The sequence below is a fragment of the Peromyscus leucopus genome, chromosome 6, assembly GCF_004664715.2.
Source record: "Peromyscus leucopus breed LL Stock chromosome 6, UCI_PerLeu_2.1, whole genome shotgun sequence".
NCBI lineage: Eukaryota > Metazoa > Chordata > Mammalia > Rodentia > Cricetidae > Peromyscus > Peromyscus leucopus.
The window spans coordinates 71,038,844-71,056,530 of NC_051068.1; the positions used below are offsets into that span (position 1 = coordinate 71,038,844).

At 47.8% G+C, this 17,687-nt stretch overlaps 2 protein-coding genes across 5 annotated transcripts; both read left to right on the forward strand.

The window, feature by feature from the left end:
- Positions 1 to 616: 616 nt before the first annotated feature.
- Rbm8a (RNA binding motif protein 8A) lies at positions 617 to 3,226 on the forward strand. Of its 3 annotated transcripts, XM_028854107.2 has the most exons (7): positions 617 to 757; positions 1,020 to 1,079; positions 1,175 to 1,252; positions 1,666 to 1,802; positions 2,090 to 2,226; positions 2,514 to 2,584; positions 3,075 to 3,226. In XM_028854107.2, the coding sequence occupies exons 1-6, from the start codon at positions 691 to 693 to the stop codon at positions 2,557 to 2,559; spliced, it is 525 nt and encodes a 174-aa protein (XP_028709940.1). In that variant the 5' UTR covers positions 617 to 690; the 3' UTR covers positions 2,560 to 2,584; positions 3,075 to 3,226. The 3 variants fall into 3 exon arrangements, with proteins under 3 accessions (XP_028709940.1, XP_037062805.1, XP_028709941.1); XM_037206910.1 differs by lacking the exon at positions 3,075 to 3,226 and having other exon boundaries at positions 2,514 to 2,744; XM_028854108.2 differs by lacking the exon at positions 3,075 to 3,226 and having other exon boundaries at positions 1,178 to 1,252; positions 2,514 to 2,744.
- Positions 3,227 to 7,448: 4,222 nt separating this feature from the next.
- Positions 7,449 to 17,615, forward strand: Pex11b (peroxisomal biogenesis factor 11 beta). Of its 2 annotated transcripts, none has more exons than XM_028854100.2 (4): positions 7,449 to 7,760; positions 8,648 to 8,763; positions 9,300 to 9,501; positions 16,459 to 17,615. In XM_028854100.2, the coding sequence occupies exons 1-4, from the start codon at positions 7,705 to 7,707 to the stop codon at positions 16,856 to 16,858; spliced, it is 774 nt and encodes a 257-aa protein (XP_028709933.1). In that variant the 5' UTR covers positions 7,449 to 7,704; the 3' UTR covers positions 16,859 to 17,615. The 2 variants fall into 2 exon arrangements, with proteins under 2 accessions (XP_028709933.1, XP_037062806.1); XM_037206911.1 differs by lacking the exon at positions 7,449 to 7,760 and adding an exon at positions 7,840 to 7,941.
- The last annotated feature ends 72 nt before the right edge of the window (positions 17,616 to 17,687 follow it).

The following is a 17,687-nucleotide window of genomic DNA, read 5'->3' on the forward strand; positions in this document are numbered from 1 at the left end:
GCGACCGGCACCATTTTATTCTATTTTATATTTTTTGAGATAGGGTCTCACTCTGTAGCCTTAGAACTTGGCACGGTGGCACACGCCTTTAATCCCAGCAAGTGGAAGTCGGAGGCAGGATCTCTATGACTTCGAGGCTAGCCAGGGCTACTTAGACTCTGTCTCAAAACAAAACACGCCAAACTATGTTGCCTTGGCTGGCCTGGAACGCACCAAGGAGACAATGATGGCCTCGAACTCAGTGATCCGCCCGTGCTCCGGAACTGGGATTAAAAGCGCGCAGGCACGCCAGATTCCACTTTTTTGTTGTTGTTGTTTTTCGAGACAGGGTTTCTTTGTGTAGCTTTGCGCCTTTCCTGGAACTCGCTCTGTGGATCAGGCTGGCAGGGCACCGCCCGGCTCTGCCTCCGAGTGCTGGGATTAAAGGCGTGCGCGCCCGGCTCCAGTTCCACTTCTAAGTAGATCCGCCTGCAGCGGAGAGTTTTCACCGCGCCGAGGGCGGGACTTGGAGCCAATCGTTGATTGGTCAGTCTGACTGGTGACGCCTCCCTTCCTTTGATTGGTCAGCCTGACTGGTGACGTCTCCCTTCCTTTGATTGGTCAGCCTGACTGATGACGTCTCCCCGCTGCGACAGTTTCCCGAGGTGCCTTGCTCTTAGCGGCACAGACGAGGGCCGTGAGAGAAGGAAGATGGCGGACGTGCTGGATCTTCACGAGGCTGGGGGCGAGGACTTCGCCATGGATGAGGATGGGGACGGTGAGGAGAGTGGAGGCGGCTGCGGGAAGAGGGGAAGGAGCGGAAGAAGAACGCAGCAGGGGAAAGTTCCCTGGGACGCGGGCCCGCGGACTGGGTCTCGGCTGGAGAGACTCCGCCCCCTTGGGGAGGGCACTAGGGGCGGGGCCGGGAGGGACCGGAGCCGGAGTCCCTGTTTTATGCTTCCAGATAGTCTTGGGAACCAGACAGTTTTTCTAAGAATGACTCTAATTTTTGTTGCTTATTTTCTCATCTGGAACGCTAGAAAGCATCCATAAACTAAAAGAGAAAGCGAAGAAACGGAAGGGCCGCGGCTTTGGGTCCGGTGAGTATGGGGAACAGGGTAGAATGCTCTGCTTGGGCTCCGAGGGGAACGTATTTGAAGAACAGTTTTCGGTGATCTGGTATGTGTTCTTTTAGAAGAGGGGTCCCGAGCGCGGATGCGAGAGGATTATGACAGTGTAGAGCAGGATGGCGACGAACCTGGACCACAACGCTGTAAGTAAAGAGGACTTGTGGGAAGTCTCTGTGTATTGACACTTAATGGGAATAAAGTAAGAGATTAGCTAATCTCAGGAGTACAGTCATTAACTACTGTAATTTTGCTTGGAGTTCTTTTTTTCTTATGCCCCCTCCCCCCCAGCTGTACTATAACTCTTTTTAGACTAGGCTGGCCAGGTCTAACAGAGATACGCCTGCCTTTGCCTCCCAAGAGTGCTGGGAATAAAGGTTCGTGCCACCATACCTGACCTTTTTTTTAGTTTTTTATAGTCTTACTATATAGCCTTAGCTGACCTGGAACTTGCTCTGTAGACCAGGCAGGCCTGGAACTCAGATCTGCCTACCTCTGCCTCCTGAGTGCTGGGCTTTTTGTCTTAGGTCCTCATACAACACTCTCCCTTACCCAACAGCTGTTGAAGGTTGGATTCTCTTTGTCACTGGAGTCCATGAAGAAGCCACTGAAGAAGATATCCATGACAAATTCGCTGAATATGGGGAAATAAAAAACATCCACCTTAACTTGGACAGGCGTACAGGATACTTAAAGGTAGATTTTCTGCTTCCTTCATTCATAACTCTTAGATACATTGGTGATTGTTTTGTATTTGCTGTGGTTGGCCAAGAACAGGGATTAAGTGAATGATACTGGAAATTGATTTTGTTACCCACAAGAAAGAGACGAAAACAAAATGGGCATGCTGTGTGAATAATTGATTTACTTTTCACTGTATGGAGCTGGTAAATTTTTCTGGTTAAGGATGCAGTTCAGGTTTATGTAAGAGGGTGCTTGATGGTTGGTGAGGTAAACTTTGGATGCTTTCATGTTCTCCCCAGGGGTATACTCTAGTGGAGTATGAAACATACAAAGAGGCCCAGGCTGCCATGGAGGGACTCAATGGTCAAGATTTGATGGGACAGCCAATCAGTGTCGACTGGTGTTTTGTTCGGGGTCCACCAAAGGGCAAGAGGAGGTAAAATGGAGGGGGCAAACCTTTATTTTGGTGAAGGGAGCAGAGAAAATAAATAAGGATTTTGTAACCGGGTGGTGGCGGCGGCGCATGCCTTTTTTAATCTCAGCACTTGGGAGGCAGAGGCAGGCGGATCTCTGAGTTCCAGGCCAGCCTGGTCTACAGAGTGAGATCCAGGAAAGGCGCAAAGCTACACAGAAACCCTGTCTCCAAAAAACAAAAACAAATAATAATAATAAGGGTTTTGTATTGTCTCTCTGATGGATCTCCCTCCTTCTTCATTTCCTTAGAGGTGGCCGAAGACGAAGCAGAAGTCCAGACCGGAGACGTCGTTGATATTGATAGATCCTCGGTTGACCAGGTGGTCTCGCCACGAGTCCATTTGGTTGTGCTGCCTTGCATAAATAGGGTTAGGGTAGAACTTTTGTTTATATTTAATAACTTACCCTATCTACTTAGTATTGCTTTGAGTTAAAAAAAAATAAATAAATGTTTCATTTTGTTTTCTACATTTAAAATTATTTTACTGTTCTGAAGACTGAAGAACTATTTAGAGTGGGCATTCTGAGTCATTGGGAAATACTTCTGTCTGGAGTCGAATTCTGAGTTTCTAGAAAGGCTCAGATAAAGACTCTGCTTATCATTTCTTTTCTTAGAAGACAAGAGAGCAGGGGTAGTGAGATTTTTTATGGCATTAGGGAATGATTCCTCCATACTCTTGTGAGCAGGTATTATATTAGTGCTTCTTGTGCTTCTCTGTCATACAGTCTTGTGTAGCCCAGGATAACCTTAAACTCACTGTGTAGCCCAGGATGGCCTTGAACTTCTGATACTTTGCCTCTGTCTTCCAGGTACTGAGATTCCAGGCATGGGCCACCATATCCAGTTTATGTGATCCCTAGAATTAATGGGGCCTTTGAACTTGCTCATCCAGCTCCACCTTGAATATGGTGCTGAACATGAAGTTTAAGTTCTACAACATAAACCCAGCTTGAGTACTTTATCATGGCCTTTTGTTTTGGTTTGTTTTGGTTTTGTCGAGACAGAGTTTCTCTGAAGCTTTGCACCTTTCCTGGAACTCTACAGCCCAGGCTGGCCTTGAACTCACAGAGATCCACCTGGCTCTGCCTCTGGAGTGCTAGAATTAAAGGCATGTGTGCCACCATTGCCTGGCCAACTTTGGGATTTTATGTTTGTTTGTTTTGAAGTCTGTGGGTCACTGTGGTTCACATTGGCCTTAGACTTGAGATACTCTCCGAGTGCATAATGGCAAATATTAAACTTAACATTTTTTCAAATGTTACTGGCTGCCTTTTCCTTCCTTTTGATAAATTGCTGGGGGTTTTGGATTGAATTGGTTAAGAATATATTTTAGTAGCTGGGCGGTGGTGGGCACCCCTTTAATCCCACCACTTGGAGAGGCAGAGCCAGGTAGATCTCTGAGTCGAGGCCAGCCTGGTCTACAGAGCGAGATCTAGGACAGGCACCAAAACTACACAGAGAAACCCTGTCTCGAAAAAAAGAATATATTTTAGTTTAGTTTTGCAGGGTTAGGGTGCCTTGGTTCTTTCTGGTAATGTGTACTGAATAACTATTAGTTTGGTAAAACATTTCTAGATAGTCTGAAATATTTGAGAGAGTGAGTTGAGCAAGCAAGAGAGACTTCAGGAAAATAGTATCAGCCAGAGAGACATTAGATGAACTACTGGTGTATGACCTGGCTATTTTGTATTAGTTGAGAAGAGCCTCTTCTATTTTAAGTCCTTATGTTTTTGGATGCTCTTTTTGTTTGAGGAATATAAAAATAGCTCATAAAGGGGTAGGGATGTGGTTCAGTTGGTAGATTGCCCGTCTAGTGTGCACAAGCCCTGGTTTTTGTTCATCCAACCCACATCCAATGGACGTGGTGGTTCCTGCCTGTAATCATAGCACTTACGTGAGTGGTGAAGGCTGAAGAATCAGGTTGGGTTCATCCTTAGCTACATTTCCAGTTGGAGGTCAGCCTGGGTTATATGAGAGCTTGTCTTTGGGGAGAGGAGGTGGAAAGAAGGGAAACTCACTGATTGTGTGGTCTTCTAACTTTCTCCTACATAACTTAGCCATGTATTGTAGAAACCCTCCCTCCTTTTAACTACTACGACTTAGAAACTTGGTGCTTAGAGAAATAAGGAGTAATTTTGTGCTATTCGTAATGCCATTCTTTACACCATAAAACTTTTTACATTTATTTTTGTTTGTGTGTCTGAATGTATGTTAGGTGTCCCAATAGTTCTTTTTTTTTAATTCAGTTATGTAATTTATGTGTGTTTTGTCTGCGTGTGTTTTTTGTACATCACATGTGTGCCTGGTGCCTGGAGTGTCAAAACAGGGCTCCAGATCCTCTGGGATTGGGGCTACAGATGGTTGTGAGCTGCCTGCCATGTGGGTGCCCAGATTGAATCTATATCCTCAGAAGAGTAGCCAGTGCTCTTAACCACTGAGCCAACTCTCCAGCCTAGGTGTCTTTTTAATAATAGGTGGTAGAGATCTTGTTTATAACATTGTTGTAATTTTTTTTTTTCTGCCTTAGAACTGTAGTCAGGCTTTTTTGCTGCACCTACTGCTACGTTTTAGGCAAGGTCTTAAAACTAATTATATCAGGCTAGCCTGGGTCTTACTGCATTTCCCTCCAGTGCTGGGTTGTTGAGGTAACAGGTGCAAACCAGCTGGCTAAGCTTGTTTTACATTTCTGATACTCTTCAAAAAAAGATTTATTATTTATTATGTACACAGAAGAGGGAGCCATATCTCATTACAGATGGTTGTGAGCCACCATGTGGGTGCTAGGAATTGAACTTGGGGCCTCTGGAAGAGCAGTCAGTGCTCTTAACCTCCGAGCCGTCTCCAACCCCCACATTCCATTCTTTAACTCTTAATGTGGCTGGGCATACCAGGCAGGAAGTTCCCTTAAGTACCTGGAGCATTTTAGTATACTCAGAGTTGATGGACATTTCTTTCTTTCTTTCTTTTTTTTTAATTTTTATTTTATTTTACAATACCATTCAGTTCTACATATCAGCCACAGGTTCCCCTATTCTCCCCCTCCCACCACCTCCCCTTACCCCCAGCCTACCCCCCATTCCCACCTCCTCCAGGGCAAAGCCTCCCCCGAGGACTGCGATCAACCTGGTAGACTCAGTCCAGGCAGGTCCAGTCCCTTCCTCCCAGACTGAGCCAAGTGTCCCTGCATAAGCTCCAGGTTTCAAACAGCCAACTCATACAACGAGCACAGGACTTGTGGACATTATTTCTTTAATAGAATGAAAACCACAAAATTTAATCCAAAGCACCAGACTTTAAAAAAAAAAAATCATGTGTATGTGTTTATCATGTGCATACCTGGTACCTACTGAGATTAAAGGAGGTGTTAGATCCCCTGGAACTGGAGTTACAGATGGTTGTGAGCCATCATGTATGTCCTGGGAATTGAACCTGGGACATCTCCAAGAATAAGTGCTCTTTGAGTTGACTCTAGCCAGACTTCATTCTTTTATTTATTTGTTTGTTTTGGTGACAGGGTTTTTTGTTTGATTTTTTTTTTTTTTTTTTTTGAGACAGGATTTCTCTGTGTAGCTTTGTGCCTTTTCTGGATCTCGCTTTGTAGACCAGGCTGGCCTTGAACGCAGAGATCCACCTTCTGCCTCCCGAGTGCTGGGATTAAAGGTGCGTGCCACTTGCCCAATGACTTTGTTCGTAGTAGACCTGTAAAATGTCTTTCCCTGTCCTGGAGTTTTTCTGTACCAGCATCCTAGAAAGGTGGGACAGGAGGGATGCAAAGAGGTGGAAATCCAGCACTCAAAGCCAGCCTGAGGAAAGAGATCCAGATGCAGATACTAGGGTACTGCTTTTAAATAATTGTATTTTACATGTGTGAATGTCAGCTTGAAGGGTATATGTGAACCACATGCGTTCCTGGTACCCATGGAGGCCAGAAGAGAGCATCTGGAACTGGAGCTAGAGACAGTTGTGAGCAGCCATATGCATGCTGGGAATTGAACCCCAGTGCATGGCAAGAGCAGTAAGCACTCTTAACCACCAAGCTAGTGCCTCTTCACACACACACACAAAAGTCAGAGTCTCAATATGTAGATCTGGCTGGACTGAATGGAGCTCTAGATAAATTAAGATGGCTTTAAAACTCATTGCTCTGCCTCTGCCTCTGCCTCCTAAGCGTTGGAATTACAGGTATTTGCCATCACATCCGTCAAAATGTTGGTTTCAGCCGGGCAGTGGTGGCGCACGCCTTTAATCCCAGCACTCGGGAGGCTGAGCCAGGCGGATCTCTGTGAGTTCGAGGCCAGCCTGGGCTACCAAGTGAGCTACAGGAAAGGCGCAAAGCTACGCAGAGAAACCCTGTCTCGAAAAACCAAAAAAAAAAAGTTGGTTTCCAGCATGTAAATGATCTTCCCAGGAGATAGCAGAGGTTCCCTCCCTGAGGATCCAAGGCTAGTAGCCTGCAAAGCATGTGTGCGGTAACCTAGTGTGCAGCCCTGACAACTCACCTGAGTGAGGCAAGCAAGGTTCCCCCGTACGGCTCATTTTCACTTGTTCACACTCTGCACTTGAGCGCTGGGTTAAAGCGGCTTGAGTACTGCTCCATGGCAGGAAAGCTATCCACATGGCAATTAGTTTTTAGAGGCATGGGTGTCTATATGCGACATCTCCAACTAGACACCGGACAAGAATAGTTCAGATAGCATCGAGCATAACCGCAGAAGTGACCGTTAAGTTGGCAACGGTTAAATGAGTCCAGAGAAGGGATGGAGCTGGCTGCGTTACTGCGCTGCCTCTGACCACAGCACGGCCAGGTTTCTTCCAGCAAAGTCACGCCGAGCACAATGGTCACTCCCCTTCGGACCTTGCTGCCCCTGAGAAGGTGGGCATCTCCGACCCATTGCCACTCGTCATTTCGCCAGACCGTCCTTCACCACTGCTGACCCCGAAGGTGTGCCGGGGCCTGCAGATGTGGTGGACTGTAGTGAATTTCGTCCCTGGACGGTTCATCTATCCGGGAGGAGGTTGCCAAGCGGGCTCTCATCAACACCCTCTTTCCCTTAGACCGTTAGTCTGGGCTCCAGGCTTCGGCGGCCCTGGGTTCTTCAGCACCGGCAGCGGGACGGGGCGGGAGGTTGCAGCCTCGGCTGGCGTCCTGCAGCTCCGCCGGGCGCCCGCAGGCCCCGCCCCTTGCTGCCGAGGCTTTAAAGCAGAATGCGCCCCCGGGGGCGTGCTTAGAGGCCGGAGGCCGTCCCGGGAGGGTGCTCCGCCGGAAACGCACCCCCGATCTCGCTTCGCGTCCTGAAATTCCGCCACAGGGCCGGCTCCGGCTGGTTGGCTTTCCTGCCGCCGTTTGTCCCTCGCGAAGCCCCGTTGCTCGCCCGGGAGGCGTGACTAGGGGCTGGAAGCAGGCGGGCTGCGGCGCCGTGGGCCCGGGCCGCCGCTGTCATGGATGCCTGGGTCCGCTTCAGTGCTCAGAGCCAAGCCCGGGAGCGGCTGTGTAGGTGCGGCCGACGGCGGAGCGCGGGCGGGAGGGCAGAGCAGGTGCCCGCGAGGCGACGGGCGCGCTACGGGGTCCCCAAGGGTCAGCCGCGGCTACGGGGGCCCGCGCGGCCCGGGAGGCGCACCCTGCAGCCGGTTGCGAGATGACCCTTTCCTGCTCACGGGACAGATGGGGAAACTGAGGCATGAGTGGGCCGGTGGGGAGGCCGCCCAGGGTTACCGTGTCCACCCAGCCCCAGTTCCCTCACCGCTGTGGTGGCCATGAGGGGCGATCCTTCCGGATCTGCGTCCGCTCTCCGGCTGTCACCCAGGAGCAGCGCTGGCTCGCCTCTCCTTGGGGTTCCATACCGTTCGAGGACCTTAACCCCTGAGCTTCCCTATCTGGAGGAATGATCTGCCCTTCAACTAGATGGCCCGCTGCTGCCGTGTTTATATATGAACTCGCTGGTGGACGGATCCCGGCTGCCCACTGACCCCTTTAGGCCTCTAAACTTGAAACTCTTGACTCTCTTAACTCCAAATAGTGCTCTCCACCCTCTCATAGGCTCTATTTTCCTCATGTCTTTCCCTGGCCTTGAGGGAAACCAGGACGATATTGGTGTGAAAAGGGAGGAAACGTCCCCGCAGGAGTTTTTGTTTTCAGATTTGTTATTATTTGTCTGAGTGTTTTGTCTGCGCGTACCATGTGCACCGCATGTGTGTCTGGTGCCTGCACTCGGAAGAGGGTGACGGATGCTCTGGACCTGGAGTTACAGACGGTTGCGAGCCACCATGTGGGGGCTGGCAATGGAACCCCGGTCCTCTGCAAGAGCCTCACCAGCCCGCTGGAGGACGTGTTTGGCAGAGGTCAGGGAGGCCTGTCCCTTACTTCTCCTGTCCTCCCCTCCAGGGCTGCCCAGTATGCCTGTTCCCTTCTTGGCCATGCTTTGCAGAGACATGGCGCCAGCCCTGAGTTACAGAAACAGATTCGGCAACTGGAGGGTCATCTGAGCCTTGGAAGAAAGCGTAAGTAAACCAAACCTTGCTTTTATCATTCTTAGCTGTGAGCCCATTGCCTCTCCTTCTTGTATTTTCCTTTTCTGCCTGTTTTCATCCTTTGGCTCTTCTGTATGCTTCCAACTGAGATAAGACAACAGGGCATAAGAAAGTTAGCACGGATTGGAGAGAACGGGCAAGTCAAAACTAAACCGGGACCAAAATTAATTACAATTTGAAGTTTAAAGAAAGAACGAACCCGCGGGCGGTGGTGGCGCACGCCTTTAATCCCAGCACTCTGGAGGCAGAGCCAGGCAGATCTCTGTGAGTTCGAGGCCAGCCTGGTCTACAGAGCGAGAGCCAGGATAGGCACCAAAACAACACAGAGAAACCCTGTCTGGAAAAAACAAAACAAACAAACAAACAAAAAAGAATGAACTATGTTTACTCTTTCTTATTGTATGTTATTATTGCTTACTCAACTTTTCCCTTTTTTCTCTCTTCTCTGCCCCCACCTCTGCCTCTCTACTTCAAATCCCTTGCTTTCCCTTGTTCTTCTCCACAAGTGCTCCGCCTGGGTAACTCGGCAGATGCTCTCGAGTCAGCCAAAAGAGCTGTGCACCTCTCAGATGTTGTCCTGAGGTTCTGCATCACTGTTAGTCACCTCAATCGAGCCTTATACTTTGCCTGTGACAACGTCCTGTGGGCTGGAAAGTCGGGACTGGCTCCCCGAGTGGACCAGGAAAAGTGGGCGCAGCGTTCATTCAGGTTCGGTTTTCTTTTCTCCTACAAGACTATTTGTGGCCTCCATCTTTCATGGCTTGCACATGGCACATGTGCGCACGCACACACATACACATACACACACATGTATACACGTACACATGCACTTACAATATTTCACTTTATGTGCATGGATGTTTTGCCTGCATGTATGTCTGTGCACCATCTGTGTGCCTGGTGCTGGCCGAGGCCAAGAGCGGGCACCAGAATTGGAGTTACAGGTGGTTGTGAGCTGTCATGTGGGTTCTGGGAATCCGAATCCAGGTCCTAGGGGAGAGCAGAGGTGCTTTTGCACATTAAACCATCCCTCCAGCCCCGTGTACACACGGTTTTAAAGAGTGTTAGTGCAGGAGAGGGAGTGTACCACACACACAATGTGGGTCAGAGGGCAGCAGGCTTTCTCCTCCACCGCGAGTCCCAGGCACCAAACTCAGGCTTGCGAGGCAGGTGCTTCCTTTCGCCTTCTGAGCCGTCCCCCGGCCTGTGACTTGCTATTTAGGAGACAGAGGTAGCTCAGGATGTTCTCAGTGTACAGTTGGCTTTTCATAGCCATTTCCTCATCTTTTCTTTTGGGCAACTGCCCCGCCTGCAGGGCTTCAACGAGTTCTTGACCACCCTAAGGAGGGAATGTAGGGACAGGAGATACAAAGGAAAGACACCAAGTCTGGATTCTGAGCAAGGTGCCCTTTATTTCTCTTCCACAAAGGTTTATATAGTTCCACAAGGTGGGGGGAGCAAGAAGCTGTCATCTGCATAAGGTGGGGCAAGCTAACAGGATGTTTGTATAGGATGTTTACAGGGTGAGGGGGTCAAGGGCTCTGACTCAATGTCCTGTTGCTAGGCAACCTGACTGTAAGATGATTTACTTCCCCGGTCTTATTGGGGGTCTGTATTTTTTCACTAACTAGAGATTCTGTCCTTGTCCCTGACAGGCAACCACAGTCATCATCCTTAAACAATACAGCATAATATTTCTTTGCATTGCATATATATTGTATTAGATATTATAAACAGTCTGGGGGTGGATACAGAGGGTTGTGTAGGTTATATATAAATGCAATACCATTTTATCTAAGGGATTTGAGCATCTGTGGATTTGGGTAGGATTTGGGTGGGTGGGCAGGATGCAGGATCCTGGAATTAATCCTCCATGTCTGCCAGACTATATATTATTCATTTGTCTGCTTTTGAGACAGGGTCTTACTGTATAGCCCTGGTCGACTCACTATATAGATTATCCTGGTTTTGAATTCACAGAGATCCGCCTGCCTCTGCCTCCTGAGCGCTGGCACCACTGCCCAGCCTTCATTCATATCTTAAACCATTAAAGAGTAATAATATCAGATGGAAGTTGGATTTGCTATACCATTGCTGACTGAGATTGGAGATGATAAATATTGTATTACTTTAATTATATCTAAACCATATAGTCTACCCTCATTGCCTTCCTACACGTTTATTCCATCCCTCCCCCCTTTTTTTAATGTTATTTATTATTAGTGTTGGGGCAGGTGGCATTGCCACACTGTACGTGGAGGTCAGTTGGCAAGGGTTGGTTCTCCTCCCACCGTGTGGATCTCAAGCTTGAACTCAGGTGGTCACATTTGGTGACGGAGCCTTTACTCTGCTGAGTCAGCTTGCCTGGTTTTTATTTCTTTTGTTGTTGCTTCTGCTGCTGAGACAGGTCTCACTGCACAGCCTGACTTAGCCTTGAACTCAGGATCCCCTGCTCTAGTCCTCTCCGCTCCCAGCTCTAGGACAGGATTACAGGCATGTGATGCCATGTCTAGTTTCTTTTTCTTCCATGATACTGGGGTCTCATAGGGCTGAGATAACAGTCTTCTACAAGCATGAAGGCCTGAGTTTGACCCCCAGAATCCCCCGACACACACACACACACACACACACACACACAAACCAGGGATGGTGATGCAATCTTGTAATCCAGCAATATGGAGGTTAATCAGGAGGATTCCCAAGGCTCTTTGGCCAGCCAGCCTAGAGCAATAATGAGCAAGTTTCAGGCCAAGTGAGAAAACCTCTCAAAAAACCAGGTGGATAGCACCCAAGGCGTGACCCCAAGGTCCGGGCTTCACATGCATGTGCACGTGTACGCACACATACCCACAGATATGTGCATGTGTGTGCATACATGCCCACAGATATGTGCACGTGTGTGCATACATGCCCACAGATATGTGCACGTGCACACGTGAAAGAGACGGGATTCTCGGGTGTTGCTCAGGCTGGTACAGGATTCCTGGGTTCAGACGATCCTCCTCCCATAGACACACACACACACACACACACACACACACACACACACACACACACCCGTAGCCGGGACTCCGCAAGCATGTACCACCGCCACTGTGCTTGGCTTTTCCAAAACTAGTTTGTAGTTTCTTACTACAGGCCAGAAGATTAAGCCAAAGCCAAACAAATGTGGTGCCTGACCTTGAACCTTAAGGTCTGCAGTGAGGTGGCTCAGTGAGGAAAAGCGAGCAGACCTGATGGTCTGAGTTCCATCCCTGGGGCCCAGGTAACGGTGCAAGAAAAGACCCACTCCACAAAGTTGTTCTTTGACTTCCATAGGGTACCATTGCCCTTGTGCCCCCCCCATATACACTACACATAGTAGTAATAAATAAAACAAATAAATTTAAAAAGAGAAAAGCAACCAAGGCTCATTACAGTGTAGGGAGCCAGCTACTAAAACAATCAATTATACCTATGAGATGGTTGAGTAGGTTTAAAGTGTTTACGGGGTGAACCTGATGGCCTGAGTTCAGTCCCTAGAGCCCATGACAGGAGGAGAGAATTGAGTCCACAAGTGAGCCTTCCAACCTCCTCCACACATGTACACACACACACACACACACACACACACACACACACACAGGTATAGAGATTATGGAAGAATGATACAAGGTACAGTAAGACAGGCTGAGAATGTCGCTCATTGGTAGAGTGCTGTCTAAGGTATTTAGGTTTCACTGTAATTAGATAAGAAAACAAGTGGGTACTTTTAAGAGCAGATGTAATGATGTGGTTTACACTCATACTACTAGCTACTTTATCACACTCAATGGTTAGGGTAGGGACAAGAATGGCCACAGAGAGACTAGTTAAAAGACCAAAGTGAAGTCTAGATAAGAGATGATTGTGGCCAACACTCGGAACACTAGAGAAATATCGTATTTTTTCCCAGAGGGGTAACACAGAATCCCAGTCTTTTGAAAGCTGTATTTATAGTCATTTTAGTTGGTATGTATCTGTCGGCACGTGTGTAGAGGTGTGCAGGTGCCTACAGGAGCTGGAGGTGTTGGTTCCCACAGAGACGGAGTTACAGGTGGTTGTGAGCCGCCTGACATGGGCTCTGGAAACCAAACCTAAGTCCTCTGGAAGAGCAGTGCAAACCCTTAAAGACAAGCTGTCTCTCCAGCCTCTCAGGATTTGTTTTAAAACTAGGACAATGTATTGAGTGCAGATCACTGTTACTAGGGTAGATTAAAAACAAAACACAGGCTACAGAGATGTAAGTCAAGTAAGGTGGTTGTTGCATATAAGCATGGGGCCTGACTTTGGGCCCCCAGCACCCACATAAAATGCCCGGTGGAGTGGCTCATGCCTGTGACCCTGGTGATGGGAGGGTCCCAGAGGCTTGTCCAGTCAGCCAGTCTAGCCAAGTGGAGAGCTCCAGGTTCAGTAGAAGACCCTGCCTCAAGACATAAGGTAGAGACAGTAGATGATGTCTGGAGTCTACCTCTGACGTCTACATGTATAGACCTTGTGACACACACAGACACACACACACAGCCAATATAACAAGAACAACAACAAAAAAAAACTCATAGGCTTCTGTATTTAAGACTTAGCTCATGTATGCCTGTAAATCCAACACTAGGAAGGTTTAGGCAGGATGGGGAATTCGTAGCCGGCCTGGACTACATAGTGAAATAAAAAATCCTGACTCAAAACTTAACAAAAATGGGCCAGGTGTAGTGGCGCATGCCTTTAGTCCCAGCGCTTGGGAAGCAGAGGCCAGCCTGGTCTACAGAGTGAGTTCCAAAACAGCCAAGGCTACTCAGAGAAAGCCTGGCCTTAAAGAAAAAAAAAAAATAGTAGAAGATTTTTTTGCCGGGCTGGGTATGGTGGTGTATGCCTTTAGTTCCACACTTGGAGACAAAGGCAGGGGTCTCTAAGTTTGAGCTATGGCTAGCCTACATAGTGAGTCCATCTGCCAGTGCTACAGGCCAAAAAAAAAAAAAAAAAAAAAAGTATATATATGTATTTTTGTGCTTAAGTAATTTATAATCTAACATCTCTAGCAGTCACTTCATATCTCTGGACCTTTTGGGGGGTCTTTTTTTTTTTTTTCTTAAAGATTGGATTTAAATGCTCAAAACATGTATAAATCTTTTTTCTTCTCTCTTTCTTGAGACAGGGTCTCATTTAACCCAGGTTGTCCTTGAACTCCTGATCCTAAGTGTTGGGATTATAGGCATGTATCACCACTTCAGGCTGTATGTGTCTGTTGAACAGCTAAATTTGTTCTCTCAAAATAGTTTGCATTGCCGGGCAGTGGTGACGCACGCCTTTAATCCCAGCACTCGGGAGGCAGAGGCAGGTGGATCTCCGTGAATTCGAGGCCAGCCTGGTCTACAGAGTGAGTTCCAGGAAAGGCGCAAAGCTACACAGAGAAACCCTGTCTCGAATTAGGATCAAGTTAAATGTATCCCCCCCACCGTGTGTGTGTGTGTGTGTGTGTGTGTGTGTGTGTGTTTCATGTGTGTATATGTATACACAAGTGTGTGTGAATGCCTGGGCACATGTATGCACCTGAGGCCCAAGCTTGGCTTTGGAAGGCTGTCTCCACTGTATTCACTGAAGCAGGTCTTTAAACTGACTCCAGAGTCTACCTGTACAAGGAGAGTCTGACTAGCCATCTTGTTTTGAGAGAGTCCCTATCTTCATGCTTACCAGCATTTGCACAGGTTCTGGGGATCCGAACTTGGGTCCTCTCACACTTGAAGGGTGAGCACATTACACTGCCGTCCTTCCAGCTCAGTGTGGTGTGTTATATTGATTGTCTCAAAAATGAAATTGGAAGTCAATCTTGGCAGATTTCATGACACTTATGAATTTTAAGCTAGGATCTTAAGGTACACATAAACACATACTAATTATAAAATAGTAGGAGAGTTCTTTTTTCTTTATTATTTCGGGGGTATAACAATATATGTTTAAGTGTACAGTGATATTTTGAATATGTGTATTATGAAATATCACAATAAGCAAGATTGTCAACGTACTTACAATGGGGCTGGAGAGATGACACAGCACTTAGAGCTCTGTCTGTCTGTCTGTCTGTCTTAGTTAGGGTTTCTATTGCTGGGAAGCAACATCGTGACCACGGCAGCTCTTATAAAGGAAAACAGTTAATAGGGCTCGCTTACCGTTCAGAGGTTTAGTCCGTTATCATCATGGCAGGACATGGTGGCATGCAGACAGACATGGTCCTGGAGAAGGAGCTGAGAGTTTATATCTTGATCCATATGCAGCAGAAGGAATCTGTGTGCTGGGTGTGGCTTGGGCATATATGAGACCTCCAAGCCCACCCCACAGTGGCACACTTCCTCCAGTGAGACCACAGCTATTCAACAAGGCCACACCTCCTAATAGTGCCAGTCCCTGTGAACCAAGCATTCAGACACATGAATCTACAGGGCCATTCCTATTCAAACCACCACACTGTACCTCCAGAGGACATGGGTTCAACTCCCAGCACCCACATGGCATCTCACAACCACCAGTAACTCCGGTTCCAGGGCATCTGACACCCTCTCTGGCCTTCTTGGGTGCCAGGCATGCACATGGTGCGCAGACGCATGTGCAGGTGAAACACTGCACATACATAAGATACGTACTTTAATGACATCTTCTTAATTAAGAACACCCAGATCTACCCAGTTAGCAAATTTCACAAGTGTGAGGATCTGAGTTCGAATCTCCAGAACCCATTTTTTTTTTTAAAGATTTTATTTTATTTTATTTTTATTATGTATACAGCATATATGACAGCCGGCCAGAAGAGGGCACCAGATCTCACTACAGATGGTTGTGAGCCACCATGTGGTTGCTGGGAATTGAACTCAGGACCTCTGGAAGAGCAGTCAGTGCTCTTAACCGCTGAGCCATCTCTCCAGCCCCAGTTAGCAAATTTCAAGTCTGTGATGCAGTTGTATTAACTGTAGTCACCATGCTGTATGTTAGATGTACAGACTTACTTATTTTGTAGAACTGGGTGTTTGTCCCACTGGTTAATGTCTTCTTGTTTCTCATCCCCTCCAGTCCTGGCAACCACCACCCTATTCTGTGCTTCAGTGAGTTAGGCTATGTAGACTTAACCCGGAAGAGAAATCATGTGTCGTTCTGTGTCAGATTTATTGAACCTAGCATATGGTGCTGAAGGAAGAACAATTCTTTTCTTGGTGTTGCTGAGACTGAACTCAGGGACTCATCTACGCAAGGCAAATACTCTTACTAGTGAACTACATTCCTATTTCTAAGGGAGGACGTAGCTTTTACTTATTTATTTATTCATTTATTTATTTATTTATATTGTGTGTGTGGGTGCATGTGTGTGAGCCATGGTGTCTGTGGAAGTCAGAGGACAAATTGAGGACATCAGTTCTATCTTCCATGTGGGTTCTGGGGATCGAACTTAGATCTTCAGGCTCAGTGGTGAATACTCTTACCCACTAAGCTGTCCAGCAGTCCCCAGAGTGGACCTTTCCAGTGGTGGGTTACAGCATTTGCTTCTGACACTCTGATGTGGAGTCCCTCTGCAGTGCAGGAGCAGAGTGTTTCCGTCTGTGTAGGGTTTGCTGAACGGATTGTGTGCCCTTCCTAACGTGTGCGTCTGCCTGTGCATCCCAGGTACTATCTGTTTTCCCTCATCATGAATCTGAGCCGCGACGCTTATGAGATTCGTTTGCTGATGGAACAGGAGACTTCAGCTTACGGCAGGCGAATGAAGGTTTCTGGAGTCCCGGGAGGAGTCGAGACTGGGGGACCTGGAGGACCCGCGACTCCAGGGGGTTGCCTGCCACAACTGGCTCTGAAGTTTCGACTCCGAGTCCTGCTCCTGGCTCGTGTCCTTCGAGGTCACCCCCCTCTTCTGCTGGACGTGCTCAGAAACGCCTGTGACCTCTTCATCCCACTGGACAAACTAGGCCTCTGGCGCTGTGGCCCTGGGATTGTGGGCCTTTGTGGCCTCATATCCTCCATTTTGTCTATTCTCACCCTGATCTGTCCCTGGCTACGACTCAAGCCCTGACATTATGATACAAGATAAGGAGGGAGCCTGAATTGGTGAGATGGAATCTTAGATTGTCCCCATGTGCCAGCCTCTTTCAAATCCGACTCCTTGATTGAGGTTACAGTCCAGACCCTTAGGGTGAAGGGAAGAACCTTGCCAAAGACGAGGTCAGGAAGGCGATGTCGGCGGAAGACTCCAGCACGCCTCAAGAGGCGTTTGGGCCTCTCTGTTGTCGACAGAATCTATTTGCTCTCTTCCCTTTATCTGTCTTGAGTCTGGTTAAGAATTTGTCACCATGCGACAGAATTGTCTTTCTTAGTCCCCTGTCCAGATACTTAAATGAAATTACTTTTTGTAGGAGAAGCAGAAGTTTTGAATGGTAAAGTGCTAATTGTATTCTTTTCTGAAGCAGCATGTAGCATATTTTTTCCTTCACAGTCCATAATTTTCGAGACTTTATTTCATGTCCCAGCTGACTCTTCCCTCACGTCTCCACACCGAAGGCCATGACCCTTCTCCCCTGCGTCTTCCTCGGCAGCCTCCTCCTGATTCGGCGCTGACCCCTCTCCTCCACGCCTTCGGGTGTCCACTCACACTTGGATGTTAGAGTTTCCCTCCTCATTGGCTCTTGCCTTTCTTTAACTCTCCCGAGCGAGCTGTGTCTGGCCTCTTGCTGTAAATACTGTACAATGAATCTGTGTAGTAACTGTGGTCCATGCCCACAGTGCAAGCAAGCCTTCCAGGTCAGCAAATTAAAGATCCGTTTGCTCACTGATTGATTCATTCATTTTCAAGGTGGGGGTCTCACTCTGTTACCCAGGCTGGCCTGAAACTCTGAGTTCTCTTG

Excerpts from the sequence above, each read along its gene's own strand:
- Pex11b (XM_028854100.2), top strand. The coding sequence starts at position 7,705 with ATGGATGCCTGGGTCCGCTTCAGTGCTCAGAGCCAAGCCCGGGAGCGG. Across the intron at positions 7,761-8,647 it reads GCCCGGGAGCGGCTGTGTAG|GGCTGCCCAGTATGCCTGTT; the intron begins GTGCGGCCGACG and ends CCTCCCCTCCAG. Across the intron at positions 9,502-16,458 it reads TGGGCGCAGCGTTCATTCAG|GTACTATCTGTTTTCCCTCA; the intron begins GTTCGGTTTTCT and ends TGTGCATCCCAG.
- Rbm8a (XM_028854107.2), top strand. The coding sequence starts at position 691 with ATGGCGGACGTGCTGGATCTTCACGAGGCTGGGGGCGAGGACTTCGCC. Across the intron at positions 1,080-1,174 it reads GGGCCGCGGCTTTGGGTCCG|AAGAGGGGTCCCGAGCGCGG; the intron begins GTGAGTATGGGG and ends GTGTTCTTTTAG. Across the intron at positions 2,227-2,513 it reads CCACCAAAGGGCAAGAGGAG|AGGTGGCCGAAGACGAAGCA; the intron begins GTAAAATGGAGG and ends TCATTTCCTTAG.